The 15,602-nt window shown below is 42.5% G+C and overlaps 1 protein-coding gene across 1 annotated transcript in view; it reads left to right on the top strand.

Moving 5' to 3' along the window:
* EDEM3 (ER degradation enhancing alpha-mannosidase like protein 3) overlaps positions 1 to 15,602 on the top strand; it is a 53,413-nt gene that overhangs the window by 6,831 nt on the left and 30,980 nt on the right. The window contains exons 3-7 of the mRNA XM_054037148.1: positions 2,491 to 2,591; positions 4,099 to 4,138; positions 6,974 to 7,086; positions 8,461 to 8,614; positions 9,843 to 9,977. Of these exons, the coding sequence (XP_053893123.1) occupies positions 2,491 to 2,591; positions 4,099 to 4,138; positions 6,974 to 7,086; positions 8,461 to 8,614; positions 9,843 to 9,977 (543 nt within the window). The remainder of the gene's footprint in view (positions 1 to 2,490; positions 2,592 to 4,098; positions 4,139 to 6,973; positions 7,087 to 8,460; positions 8,615 to 9,842; positions 9,978 to 15,602) is intronic.

Genomic DNA, 15,602 nt, shown 5'->3' with positions numbered 1-15,602 from the left:
GTAATGTTCCCTTTCTGTCTGTCTTGAAGGTAGCTTTATCAGAATTACCTGATTATTGGCTTTCTCCACAATTTTAGCTAGTGATCTCTTAATTTTGAATTTGCTTCTACTTCACAGTTCATTAATCAGTTGTTCAGGATAATTGTACAGTGTACTATATTCAAAATGAGAGCTATACCTTGGCTCTGGTAGCTGAACTCAGGAAGATTAGAAGGTGGTGATAGGACCAGAGTTTTCAAAGAACAATAGGCCATCAATTGAAAAACAACCCATGCTTTTTCTTCCCTACCCCATGTATCTGGATAAACAGTCACACTAATCTGTCACAGCACATACTCATAAATGATATTGAATATGTTCCGCTGCATATATTCATTTGCTGCAATTTTGCTTCTAGTATGCTGCTCATTAGATTTCTACTCTAAAATTAGAATTGGATAGTATAATACAGCAACCAGTGGAACTGAGGTAGACCTGTTCCATCACTAATTGTTCCCTCATACTACACATCTTCTAGGAAGTCAACACCTTGCACAACATTTATTTTAAGTATTTTTTTGGTCTTTATAAAGCTTTATTTTCCTAATTCTATTGGTGAGTCTCATAACTTGCCAAAAAACCTGGGTTACTGTTCATAATTAAAATTTGTATGTATGTTTTTATTTCTTTACATGTGTCATTCTGGTAGTGGTTTAAAAATAAAACTGTTTGGTGAAAAGCTTTGAATTTACTAGCCCAAGTACAAAACTTACTTTCCAGCCCTTTCCTCTATTGATTACTAAGAAAAAAGCTAGCACTTTATGTGCTTGTCAAAAGAGCCAGGAGCAAATAGAATTTTGAAAATCTATTTTAAAAGAAACTTAAAAATCAAGTCTTACACCAAAATATTTCACCGGTCTCTGTATCACTCTTATTTCAGTTTCTGACTCTCCAACTTTAGTACCTTTTATTTTGACAGTAACCAAAACTCTGAACTAGGGCCTTAAGGCTTGATTTTGCTCACATTGAAGTCAGCTACAAAATTTGCATTGACTTCAGTGGGACCATAAACAGGTATTTTATTCAGCACACCTGATTTGGGCTATGCCAGGGGTCGGCAACCTTTCAGAAGTGGTGTGCCGAGTCTTCATTTATTCACTCTAATTTAAGGTTTCGCGTGCAGGTAATACATTTTAACGTTTTTAGAAGGTCTCTTTCTATAAGTTTATAATACAATAATAGTTTAGTTATATATGTAAAGTAAATAAGGTTTTTAAAATGTTTAAGAAGCTTCATTTAAAATTAAATTAAAATACAGAGCCCCCCGGACTCGTGGCCAGGACCCGGGAAGTGTGAGTGCCACTGAAAATCAGCTCGCGTGCCGCAGGTTGCCTACCCCTGGGCTATACTGACATTGTTGATATTTCTGACTGACTGAAGGATGCTAAGTACACCTCTTCCCTGATATAACGCGACCCGATACAACACAAATTCTGATATAACGCGGTAAAGCAGTGCTCCGGGGGGGGGCGGGGAATGCGCACTCTGGCGGATCAAAGCAAGTTTGATATAACGCGGTTTCACCTATAACACGGTAAGATTTTTTGGCTCCTGAGGACAGCGTTATATTGAGGTAGAGGTGTATGTAGTGTTAGAGTAAAACTGTTTTGCTAGAGCAATGGAAAGTAATCCCTCTCCTCACCCCTGAAATGGCCATCATTTTCAAAAACTACTCCAAACTTGTCATGTTTTCTTTTGTTACACATAGTCATTTGGTTGTATTTTATTGTTTTATATTCTGACTGAGTTCTTTTCTCATCTTCACTGATTCTGTGACCTTGGACAAATCACGAAGGGTAAAATTTTCAAAGTATCTAGGTCCAGTTTTCAAAAATGGTTTAGGAGCCTCTATCCCTTTGATTTTTTTCAGTGAGACTTAGGCGTCTACGTCACTTAAGTGCTTTTTAAAATGTTGTCCTTAACCTTTGAACTTCCATGTCTCCTTTCTGTAAAATGGAGCTAATTTTCACATTTTTGTAAAATGAGCAAGTCTTCCACCCAGACTGTTTTTGCATTAACGCTGGATGATAGATCAGTTCTTTAATGGAGGAAAAAGACTATTCGATTAACAGTGTAGATTTTCTCCACTGCAGAAAGCAATCTCCTGTGCATTTGTTGCAGGAAACACAAGATGGACCTCAAGTGTTCAAATTGAGCATTTATTTTAGAGATGCTATTAAGTACTCCAAAACTATTGCTCCTCTGGGGCGGGGAGGAGGGGCATTGTACTATATGGCCTGGCTGCTAGTATGTTCTGTGTGGTTTAATGGTTGTCAGTTACTGACCATGAAGAGGAAGCTGCTGCTGTGTTATCTTGAGTTTGAGTTTAGCCAGATAGATGATACATAGATTTTTCATAAGTTTACTACAATCCTGCTTCCTTTCAACAGGTTACAATGATTTAATTAAACTGAACTGTACTCTCTTTACCTTCTGGTTTTGTTCTTACAGGAACATGCCTACCCAGCTGATGAACTCATGCCTTTAACTTGCCGTGGACGGGTTCGGGGTCAGGAACCAAGTCGTGGGGATGTAGACGATGCCTTGGGAAAGTTAGTATTTGAAGCAGTGATTATCTTATATGAGCATGCAAATCTTAACACATTTTGTTGCTAATACTTCAGTTGATGCACCCTCAAAACCCTTGCTTGATTTTCTAGCTTGGGGTGGGCAAACTACGGCCCGCAGGCCGGATCCAGCCCATCAGGGCTTTGGATCTGGCCTGTGGGATTGCTAGCCCCGTGGCGCAGCGGGGCTAAGGCAGGCTCCCTGCTTGCCCTGGCCCCGCGCCGTTCCTGGAAGCGGCTGGCACCATGCTCCTACAGTCCCTGGGCGGAGGGGTGTGGGCAGAGGGCTCTGTGCACTGCTGTCGCCTGCAGACACCGCCCCCCACAACTCACATTGGCCGGGAATGGTGAACTGCGGCCAATGGGAGCTTCGGAGGAAGTACTCACAGGCGAGGGCAGCCAGCAGAGCCCTCTGCCCCCCCCCCCCCCCCCCAGGGGCCGCAGGGACATGCCGCTGGCCACTTCCGGGAGTGGTGTGGGACCAGGGCATGCAGGGAGCATGCCTTAGCCCCACTACGCACCGCTGCCACCCTGGAGCTGCTCAAGATAAGCGGCGTTGGGTCGGAGCCTGCACCCCAACCCCCTGCCCTGAGCCCCCTGCTGCATCCCAGCTCCCTGCCCTGAGCCCCCTGTTGCACCTCCCCTTCACCCCAACTCCTTGCCCTGAACCCCTTCCTGCACGCTGCACCCCCTCCCACATCCTGCATTCCCTCCTGCCCCCCTGCCCAGCCCTACATTCATGGCCCTGCATACAATTTCCCCACACAGATGTGGCCCTCGGAACAAAAAGTTTGTCCACCCCTGTTCTAGATGCGCACAAATGCAGAATTGTCATATTATAAATGAGAGAGGTGGTGGGAACAAAACATAGTTTAGTAATTTCTATAGCCACTTTTTCCTCTCCTCCCATGAGGTTAACTGATATGTAGTTAAATTCCATTTTTCTTGATAAAGGAATATCTCATCAAATGGGATAAGAGTTTAGAATAATTTTGGATAGTGCAATTTTTTTCTTAGAGAAATCATCGATACATCAGTGCACACTTAAGGCCGCCAGTGAATTCAATGGCTGAAACAGGTGTGGCTGGGTTCATTATCAGCTCTTCAGAGCAAGAGCCTATTAGCCATTGTGCTAGTTTAATAAGCCACATTTTAAATGACAGAAAGCTTTCAAAGGTAACTAAAAACAAGAAGTCAAAATGACTCTTACCATCATAAGTGTAAACTATTCATTAGCTCCAATTCTGGTCAGTAGGAGTTGCTAATGTCTATTCAAAGAAGAATAGGTTTAATCGTTGTCAGTATTTACACCTTTCTGTTTAAATATCCATCATTTAAAACTAGCATATTTTTTATCAACTGGCAATCTGTGATGATTGCGTCATGTTGTTATTTCTAAGATTTTGGGGGTTAAAAATAACATCATACCATAATATAAACCAAAACCATGCCGAATTTTAATTATATATCTGGTTTAAATTTTATTTCATAGGTTTTCACTGACACTGATTGATACCTTGGACACTCTTGTGGTAGGTTTGATCTGTTTTGCAATGTTTCATTGACGAATAACTGTTTATCTACTTCTAGTCAGATTTCCAGGTTAGAATTCTGTTCTTTTGAAATAAACGTGAAGTGTTAAGTAAGGAAACTCAGTTAAGTCTCTTATTCCATCAAAAAGGCAGCTACTCTGTTGTAAAGACCTGTAAACAATGGATACAATAGACAGTGATGTTACTTGGAATTTTTTTTTAAATGTTAAGATACTTCCTTGGCCTTGTAGTTGATCCAAATGAATGCCCATTGTGTTGCTGTTACTTAATTTTTTTTTTAACTTATAACAGTAATATACATTTGCTTCCCCTGCTAATGTAAGGGCTTTTCTACACTTAAAATGCTGCAGCAGCACAGCTGCATCGCTGTAGCACTTCAGTGTAGACACTACCTGCACCAATGGGAAGGGTTCTTCTGTCAGTGTAGGTCACGGGTGGGCAAACTTTTTGGCCCGAGGGCCACATCTGGGTATGGAAATTGTATGGTGGGCCATGAATGCTCACAAAATTGGGGGTTGGGATGTGGGAGGGGGTGAGGGCTCCAGCTGGGAGTGTGGGCTCTGGGGTGAAGCTAGGGATGCAGGAGGGTGCTCTGGGCTGGGACTGAGGGGTTCGGAGGGCAGGAGGGGGATCAGGGCTGAGGCAGGGGGGTTGGGGCACTAGAAGGAGTCAGTGGTGCAGGGTCTGTGCGGTGCTTACCTCAAGCAGCTCCCAGAACCAGCAGCATGTCCCCCCTCCAGCTCCTATGCGGAGGCGCAGACAGGCAGTGCACGCTGCCCCATCGCTTGGGGTGGGGGCAGTGGGTGGAGCCTCCTGGCTGCCCCTATGCGTAGGAGCCAGAAGGGGGACATGCCGCTGCTTCCAGGAGTTGTGCGGAGTGGGGCAAGTCCCCAACTCCGCTCCCCAGCGGGAGCTCGAGGGCCAGATTAAAATGTCTGGAGGGCCAGATGCGGCTCTTGGGCCGTAGTTTGTCTACCCCTGGTATAGGTACTCTGCCTCCCTGGGAGATGCTGTTTACACAGAGGGTTAGGTCAGTTTAATTCTGTTGCTCAGTGGGGTGGATATTGCACAACCCTGAGTGACATAGTTATACTGAGCTAAATTTCTCGTATCAGAGGTGTAGCCGTGTTAGTCTGGATCTGTAAAAAGCAACAGAGAGTCCTGTGGCACCTTTAACAGATGTATTGGAGCATCAGCTTTCGTGGGTAAATTTCTAGTGTAGACCAGGCCCAAGTTAATCTGTTGACTTCTGGGGCTTTTACTCCTGGGGGAATTCTATGCCAAAAAATTAAAAATTCTACGCACAATTCTGATTATTTTATTTGTGAAAATAACAAACATAATCATGCCAGTTTCAATTATTTTGATAATTCATTTCAAAATACTTATTAGCAACTATGTCTGTAACAATACAGACAACAAAAAAGATTCCCTCAGGAGTAAAGAGTGAGTAAAGAAACCCCTACAAAACCCCAGTTCCTGTTTCTCTTCCCCTCCCCCTCACAAAGCCCAGCCACAGGGTCCCCCCAGCCCAGATAGCTGCACCCCTTTCCCCCAGAGCCCAGCTGCAGGTGCCTCCCAGCCTAGACACCCACGCTCGCCTCCCAGAGCGCCGCTTCGGGGTGCCTCCCAGCCCAGACACCCGCACTCGGAGCCCAGCCGCAGGGGCCTCCTGGGCCCAGACACCTGCGCCCCCTCCTCTAAGAACTTAGCTGCGGGAGAGCCTCCCTCGGCCCAGAAATCTGCCCCATCTCCCCAAGAGCCCAACCTTGGGGTGCCTCCTCAGCTCAGACACCCACACCCCCATCCCACCCTATAGGCCAGCCATGCTCCCACCCCAGAGCCCAGGGATCCAGAGGGAGAAACAGCCTGATGCTGCATCCCAGGCTTGTATGGAGTTTCCTGCATGTCGCCTCCTTCCTTCAGGCATGCCAGGAACTGCAGCTGCGGGGAGATCTCCAGCTCCAGCAGTGTCTTCTATTTGTGAATTGTGGTCTGCCGGGTCCAATGGCCCCTAGTGGCCACAAGTAGCTCTGCAGCACCAGTTCTGAAGGAAAAAAGACCTTTGGTCTGACCAAGTATGGCTGTTCTTATGTTTCTTAGGCAGAATTTACAGTACAGTACAGTTCTTGTACTAGGTGAATTGAAAAATATTTTTTGTTTTTTTACCGTGCAAATACTTGTAATAAAAAATAAAGTGAGCACTGTACACTTTGTATTTTATGTTGTAATTGAAATCAATATATTTCACAATGTAGAAAACATCAAAAAATATTTGAATAAATGATATTCTATTATTGTTTAACAGTGCGATTAATCACACGATTAAAAACTATTACTTTTTTTAATTGCATGATTAATCACGATTAATTTTTTAAATCACTTGACAGTCCTATTTTCAGACCTTATAGCAGGCATGAGCTTGAACTATGGAGTTCAGTTCCAGATTTCGAAGAATAGAATATGTGGGTGCAGGCAGTAGCAAACACTGAATACAATGCACTATAGTGAAAGAAAGGAACAAAATTGGGTAATCAGATACATTTTCAGTGAATTATTCCCTGTGATAACTACTTTGTCATTGACGTATGTCACTAGCAAACCAGACTAACACTGATACCTATTCACATAATGTATGAGAATATGATATGGTCAGGCAGAAAAGCAATTTGAGCCATCTTGAATATTTCCTGCTTTTTAACATGTTGAACTGTTATATCGTACTTGAACGTCTGACTACACTAGCACTTTTTGAAGTAGATCAGTTTTACAGCATCAGAACCTAAAATGACTGAAGTTATTTTTGTTTTCCAGGTGTTAAATAAAACCAAAGAGTTTGAAGATGCTGTAAAAAATGTGATAAAAGATGTTAATTTAGATAATGACATAGTTGTATCAGTGTTTGAAACTAACATAAGAGTCCTTGGGTAAGTAACTAGCTTTCTTCATCTTCAGTGCACTTAAGATGTGATCTCAAGCTTATGTCCTGTCAAACATTTCCTTCCACCTCAGCTGATGTTGAGAATGGTGGTTCCCCTGGATCAACAGAATTTAACTTCTGTTGAAGGAAGGAACTGATATAATAGATGTCAAATTCAGTTGGCTGTCGACACCCGCAGGATAGCTATTTTCAATACCAATTGAAAAAAGTGCCAAGATAGCAGTGGCTGACAACCTGTATGTCAAAGCTCGTTTTCCTAGTGTACACGTGGCCTCAAAGCTAAGATTATGTTGTCAAACATTCGATATACACAATGTCAAATGTTTCTAGTTTATAAAATTCGACTTGTACAATCTCATGGGTTCTAGTTATTTATGTTTTGAGTCAAAATGGAGTGTGCAGTATATTAGGTCTGTGGCTAAGGGATAATTTTGAAATGTGATAATCACTCTTGAGAATGAAAAACACAGACATCTGTTTGTGGTGTTTTTTTTTTTTTTTTTTTTTTTTTAAAATCATCAAGGTGCTGACCGGTTCCTTCAAAGAAGCTTGTTTATAGATACTAAACAAGTATGCTCCTCAGAATCAGGGGCGGCTCCAGCGCAGCAAGCGTGTGCCTGGGGCGGCAAGCTGCGGGGGGCGGCCTGCCAGTCGCTGTGAGGGTGGCAGTCAGGCCGCCTTCGGTGGCATGCCTGTGAGGGGTCTGCCGGTCCCGCGGCTTTGGCGGCAATTCGGTGGCAGGCATGCCGAAGGCGCGGGACTGGCAAGTCACCCGCAGAAATGCTGCCGAATCCGCGTGTGCCTCCGAAGGGGCTTGGGGCGGCAAAAAACATAGAGCCACCCCTGTTGAGAATTCAGATATCTTTACTATTGTTTCAGAAAGTTTTCACATAGAACTAAATGATAATCATATTTGATTACTAGGGGCTTATATAAACATCATCACTTCATTTAGCTCATGATAACCTTTAAGATACTGATCTCTACCCCATCCATGTGCAGGATTAATCATTTAGTTCTCTTCAGTAATCTACTACTTCAATGTGTTTTATATATATTCAGTGAAATGCTATAGGGAACAATTTATTGTTAATGATCTGCTCGTCACTCTTTAAGGCTGTTACTTACAGAAAAAAAAAATTCACCGTAGTCATTAAGTGCTTGGTGGTGGTGGTTTTTTTTTTTTCAGAGGTGCACCACAGCTTCCATTGATTTCAATTGGAATTGTATGTGCTCAGCACTTCTGAAACACATATCACAATTGTTTATACAGTGCTTGTCATGATATAATAAAATCATAGAAATTATTGCACTTCTGTAACCTACTGACATGAAATACATGTGAATATCTTGTGTTTAGAGGTCTTTTAGGTGGGCACTCTGTGGCAATTATGCTGAAAGAAAAAGGTGAATACATGCAGTGGTACAGTGGTGAACTTCTCCACATGGCAAAACAACTGGGCTACAAACTTTTACCTGCTTTCAACACTACTAGTGGTCTCCCTTATCCAAGAGTAAGTGTTTTATAATCCAGATCATCCCTCACAATAGACAAAACTTTAATATTTCAGGAAGTTATTTAGTAGAAAGGGAGAGAACCTTATTTGTGATAGATTATGCATTAATTTTCTTTGTATCTAGGATCAGAAAATAGTTCAGTTGTGAGTTAAAAACAGGCTGAATGTCCTTGCTAACTAGGCTGTGGAGGCATTTGGCACAGAATTCATTTAAACTTTTTTATAAGCCCTTTTTTATTAGTGTCAGTTGTGGGTGTAAACAGATATCACAGATACTTATATTTTCCATACATCTAATAATGCAGATCAATTAATATTTCATGACTGGTGCTAACTGATTTCTTAAATTTTGTTTTGGGCTAAGCTTGTTGCTTTTCCAGGTTTGCTGACAATGACCCAGAATGCATCATTCTGACTTATTAGAGATGGCAGAAATCTCATGAAACCACTGTCTACTAGTATCTTGCACCTCTAGACATGACTAAATTATCTGGAACAACAATGGCTTTTCAGAGTTACTTAAAATTTACTGATGTGCCTTCTACAGCCTTGTTAATTGGGAGTGTTCAGCATGCACCTTTTGGGTTCAACTTAAAATTCACCTAACTTTCAGTTTGCCTATTTAAAAAAAAAAAAAAAGTCTCCAGGTTTTTTTTGTTTTGTTTTGCAAAGGTTATTGTTGGGGTATAATTTGGAATTTTTCTTTATATTTGTAACTTTTCATTACATGAAGCTAACGCATGGCACATTATAATTAACCAATAAGCTAAGAGTGTATCAGAGCAGGGACTTGAACCTGAGTGTTCCACATCCTAGGCGAGTAGCCATTACCACTGGGTTGTTGAATATATTGGATTCTCTCTCATTTTTCACAAATAATTTTGAAAGGTCTCTGTTTTGACCTGATGCAGAACAAGAAAATTTTTTGAAATCTTGATTTTTTTTTTTTTTTTTTTTTTTTTTTTTTTGTAGGATGAGAAACAGTTTCCATGCAGCTCTACTTCTAAGTGACATAGGCACTTCTGAAAATTTTACCCAACCTACCTTTTTATGGCTGTAGAGTTAAGAGTGGTTGTAGTGTCAGATGAGACAAGGTTAAGATTTTTGTTTTTTAATAAGAACAGATAAAGTACAGTATCTAAGTTCTTATCCCTTTCCCATCATTGACGTGTATATATATATATATTTGCAGCTAATAAAAGATATAATCTCTACTTTCTTTTAGGTTAATTTAAAATTTGGTTTAAGAAGTCCAGAAGCTCGAACAGGAACAGAGACTGATACCTGTACAGCTTGTGCAGGTACCTTGATACTTGAGTTTGCTGCTTTAAGCCGATTCACAGGAACATCAATATTTGAGGTTTGCTTTCTATAGTCTCTTATTTATTGGGGTTAGATTTTGAACTGCATGCTGTTACATTATTGTAATTCTAATTCAAATCCATGGGTAAAGAGTGAAAGAATTTCAAATTAGTTGTATTTGTGGCTGGTAATGGATTTTGCATCGTTTAGCTTTACTGTGCACAAGGATAAGTTGTGTTTTCAGAAAAACACTAATATGGCATATCTAATTAAGTACTATTTTAAATTTTTTATTCAAAAAGTTCTAGAAGGTGATTTACAGTACAAGTAGTAATATCAATACAAAACTAAGTAAACTTCATATATTGAGGAGTCAGGTTAATAGACTCTCTCCAAGGTGCTTGGATAGAAAGGTTCTAATGATTTGTTTGACTAACATTGAAGAAGAGAATTGAGGAACATGTTATTTAAAGTGCATTTCTGTTCTGAAAATTCTCTCTGAGAATAGCATAGTGAACTTTCATGTTTTATGATTTCAAGGCAAATGAGTTTAGTTTGTCCCCCTTCCCACCCACCTCCAAAAAAGGTGTGCTTTGACTGACAGCCCAGTATACTTAAATAGGGCCGACTCTTGATTTGGTTCATTCCTTCCTACATACCTTCATTGCTAAAAAAAATTCTGCGGACCAGATTAGGCCCTCAGTGACATCTGTGGTCTCCAAATTATGCCCTAGTGACGTGTGCAACCCCCCTTCTCTTCACTGGGTTTGTACAGGTGTACTGATTGCCATGCAACACAGTTTTTTTTTTTTTTTTTTTTAACTTCATACGGGGAAATATAATCCAGTTTCTCTTAACTGTACTAGCTGTGCAAAGCTAATCGGAGTAAAAAGCAGTAAAAATGCAGGTTCAATTCTGAATACGCAGTTAAGTTGAATAACAAGGTGCTAGATTCACATTGCAACTTTTAAGAGTGGAACTGTTTTTGAAATGCATTCTCTTGTTCTGCTTCATTGACAAGCAAAAAAAGATATTAAAGTGAAATAGTAAAACTAAGTCTAACTTCTTTAAATAAGGCTTGTAACTTTACAGCAGTATAAGTGTGGTGACTGCAATCTATTCACTAAAGATGTGAGAATTTTCAAAAGTGCCTAAGTAACTATTCCCATTGGAAAGTCAAAAATATCTGACACATACTGATAGGGCTTTGTCAAATCCGAGTGATGGACTAGACATCTGAGACAGATTCTCTCTTTGATGTAGTGCGTAAACAAATTAAACGGGTTCAACCAAGATTTATTCTGGGTTCAGTGGTAAGAGATTTTCCATTCTTAATTTGATTAACCAAATATTTCAGAGTTAATTCCTGGAGTACACGGCTAGCTTTCTGTTTAGATTATTGTATCTCAACACACCTTAAATTATTCATGGTTTACTCCCTTTTAATACCGAGCTATTCCCTTTATGTAACATATTGCAATACAAACTACCTAATATAAACTGCCCAAGCATTTGGTTTAAAGCAGGGGTCAGCAACCTATGGCACACGTGCCAAACACGGCACGCGAGCTGATTTTTGAGTGGCACGCTGCCTGCCCGGTGAGAGGCGCAGGGGCCGGAAAGCGCCACGCTGGGGGAAGAAGTGGGGGAGGAGGGAAGCTTGGCTGCTGCAGGACCAAGCTTCTGCCTCCTGCTCCGGCAGGGGAGAGCAGTGGGGGCAGGGGAGTCCCGGCCCTCTGCCCCATTCAGTCCCCCCCGCCCACCGCTCTCCCCTGCGGGGGCAGGAGGCAGAAGCTTGGTCCTGCGGCAGCCAAGCTTCCCTTCTCCCCCGCTTCTTCCCACAGCTTGGTGCGTTCCGGCCCCTCCTCTTCCTCCCCCTCCCTCTCCCTACTGGCGATGGCCCTTGCGAGGGGGAGGGGGAGCGGAGCAGAGCCGAGCGGCAGCGTGCTCGCTGCTCCGTAGAGCAGGCAGAGAGAGGTAGGGATGGAGCCTGGGGGAAGGGGGTGGAACAGGGCATATCCCTCCCAGCCCCCTGCCATGAGCCGCTCAGGGCAGGGGGCTGGGAGGACCCCCATGAGCCGAGCACCCCACCCCTCTTCCTGTAACCCCCCCACCCCAACACACACCCAGTCTTCTGCCCTGCACCCCCACAGCCCTATCCTTCTGCCCTGCACCTTCCCACACACCCCAGCCTTCTGCCCTGCACCTTCCCACACACCCCAGCCTTCTGCCCTGACCCCTGAACCCCCCCACATCCAGCCTTCTGCCCTGCACCCCCACACCTGCCAGCCTTCTGCCCTGAACACTCCCCACTGCCCTCTGCCCTGACTTCTGAACCCCCCCCATACACCCAGCCTTCTGCCCTGCACCCTCTGCCCTGACCCCTGAACACCACCACCCCCCCCCCCGCCCAGGTCTGGGGTCCCGGCTGCCGGCCCCTTGCCAGCCAGTGTCCCGGCCGCAGGCCCTGCTCAGCCCACTGCAGGCCTAGGTGAACAGAACCCCAGGCTGGAAGTGGGCTGAGCAGGCTGGCGGCGTAAGATCAGCATTTTAATTTAATTTTAAATGATGCTTCTTAAACATTTTGAAAACCTTGTTTACTTTACATACAACAATAGTTTAGTTATATAATATAGACTTAGAGAGAGACACCTAAAAAACTTTAACATGTATTACCGGCACGCGAAACCTTAAATTAAAGTGAATAAATGAAGACTCGGCACACCACTTCTCAAGGTTGCCTTCCCCTGGTTTAAAGCCTTTAGAATCAGAGACTTTTTGCATATTTTCAACAGCCCTCTGACTTTCACTGCTATCTGCCACACTCTCCTGTTGTTTGTAGAAGGGAGTCACCATCCAAGAGACTCTAAGTCAGCAGTGCCCTGTTTCAGCCAAGTGAGCAACCAACTCAGATTCACAGTAGTCTGTATGAAAAGTGCTGTATACATAGCTGTATTGTCTTCCGTTTATAATGTTAAAGATAGAAATCCTCTGAGAGAGATGGGGTTGGATTTTTAAAAAGCACTCAGTGTTGGCCTAACTCTGTTCTCATTAAAGTCAATGAGACCAGTTAGGCCAACACTGAGTACATTCGATTACACTGGTCTACAATTTTTGAGAAGTCATCTGCTTCAGAGATAAAATGTGCTATTCATTATGTATTTTGATGTGCTGAATTCAAATATGACAATTAAAACAACTGGCTACTGTTTCTAAGATATTTAAGTTTTTACATTTTATGTCTATGTATATTGTGTAGATAGTAGAGTTTTAATCATAAATTGTAAACCTAGGTCTTTTCATGTGTTTATGGTTGCTTTACATGATAATATTTCACCTGTCCTGTTTATGTAACACTTTAAAAATCAGCAAAAGGGTTATATAAATAAAATTTATTATGAAACAAAAGGCAAAAAACTATTATGTACATAGTTTAGTCCTATTCAGTGTCTACTCGGCGCTTCTTGGCTTGTCTCTTGTATTCATTAAATGGAGCATCTCTTGTCACTGTCCAGCAATAGTCTGCAAGCATTGATGGGCTCCATTTGCCCTGATAGCATTTCTCCATTGTTGCAATGTCCTGGTGAAATTGCTCGCCGTGCTCGTCGCTCACTGCTCTGCAGTTCGGTGGAAAAAAATCTAGATGAGAGTGCAAAAAATGTATCTTTAGTGACATGTTGCAACCAAGGCTTTTGTATGCCTTGAGGAGGTTTTCCACCAACAATCTGTAGTTGTCTGCCTTGTTGTTTCTGAGAAAAATTATTGCCACTAACTGGAAGGCTTTCCATGCCGTCTTTTCCTTGCTACGCAGTGCATGGTCAAATGCATCATCTCAAAGAGGACCAACAAAGACACCTTCCTTTATCTTAGCTTCACTTAACCTTGGAAATTTTCCACGGAGGTACTTGAAAACTGCTTGTGTTTTGTCAATGGCCTTGACAAAGTTCTTCATCAGACCCAGCTTGATGTGTAAGAGTGGTAACAAAATCTTCCTTGATTCAACAAGTGGTGGATGCTGAACATTTTTCCTCCCAGGCTCCAATGACTGTCGGAGTGGCCAATCTTTCTTGATGTAGTGGGAATCTCTTGTTGGTCATAACTATGCACCTCAAAAGTTGTTTCATGCTGTCATAGGTTTCCTTCATATGGACTGCATGACCAACTGGAATTGATGGCAAAACATTGCCATTATGCAGTAAAACAGCTTTAAGACTCGTCTTCGATGAATCAATGAACAGTCTCCACTCATCTGGATCATGAACGATGTTGAGTGCTGCCATCACACCATCAATGTTGTTGCAGGCTACAAGATCACCTTCCATGAAGAAGAATGGGACAAGATCCTTTTGACTGTCATGGAACATGGAAACCCTAACATCACCGTGCCAGGAGATTCCACTGGAGCCCAACAGCTCTGCCTTACTCTTGGGTAGTTCCAAATCCCTGACCAGGTCATTCAGTTCACCTTGTGTTATGAGGTGTGGTTCAGAGGAGGAGGATGGGAGAAAATGTGGGTCCTGTGACATTGATGGTTCAGGACCAGAAGTTTCATCCTCTTCCTCGTCTGACTCAAGTGAGAATGATTCTGGTGCATCAGGAACCGGCCGTCCTTCTCCGTGGGGTATTGGGCATATAGCTGATGGAATGTTTGGATAATGCACAGTCCACTTTTTCTTCTTTGACGCACCTTTCCCAACTGGAGGCACCATGCAGAAGTAACAATTGCTGGTATGATCTGTTGGCTCTCTCCAAATCATTGGCACTGCAAAAGGCATAGATTTCCTTTTCCTGTTCAACCACTGGCAAAGATTTGTTGCACAAGCGTTGCAGCATATGTGTGGGGCCCACCTCTTGTCCTGATCTCCAATTTTGCAGCCAAAATAAAGGTGATAGGCTTTCTTAACCATAGTGGTTATACTGTGCTTTTGTGATGCAAAAGTCACTTCACCACAAACATAGCAGAAGTTATCTGCACTGCTCACACAAGTACGAGGCATCTCTGCTCACTTTGGCTAAACAGAAATGTGTCTCTTTGCAAAATCAAACACTGACCAATAAGAGAGCACGACACTGTATGATTTCTAGAGCCGATATAGGGCAATTTGTTCAGCAGAGTGATGTAAGCTTCGTTATGATTGCATCATCCATGACTTCTAGGAATAACATGATGCAATTCATATCATGTATGACGCAATACCAGCTTCAGATTGCATCATTCATTGTTTTGCCTAAAAAGCAAGTACTGTCCAAACCCAGTCATAGATTTATTCATAGATCCAGTCAAAGATGTATTTTAGTCATTTCTGGTTTAAATTGAGATCCCTTCCCTTTATAACTCACTTATCCTCCGCCATTCCCAAGTCAAGGGTCCTATATAGTGACCCAATAGCATATCTTGAAAACTAGAGCCAATCAACAATTTTAAGCATCATTTTCGTTCTCAGTGACCCAGAATTAGTAAAGTTTGACTACATTTATTTCAGAAGCATTTTGGCTGTAGAGCAGTGTTATCTCACCCTTAAAACCTAGCATGCCTGGCTGGTTGTCTATCCTTTTTTGGCTAGGTTGTCACCTCAGTTCATGCCTCCCTTTGTGTATTTACAGGGGGCTAATGCACATACTTAGCCTAACTATTGGCAAGAGCTACCATGCCACTTAGGAACATCTGAAAAGATGTGTGTGG

This window comes from Malaclemys terrapin, chromosome 8 (genome assembly GCF_027887155.1).
Source record: "Malaclemys terrapin pileata isolate rMalTer1 chromosome 8, rMalTer1.hap1, whole genome shotgun sequence".
Lineage (NCBI taxonomy): Eukaryota > Metazoa > Chordata > Testudines > Emydidae > Malaclemys > Malaclemys terrapin.
This window is presented reverse-complemented; position numbering and strand designations above follow the sequence as displayed.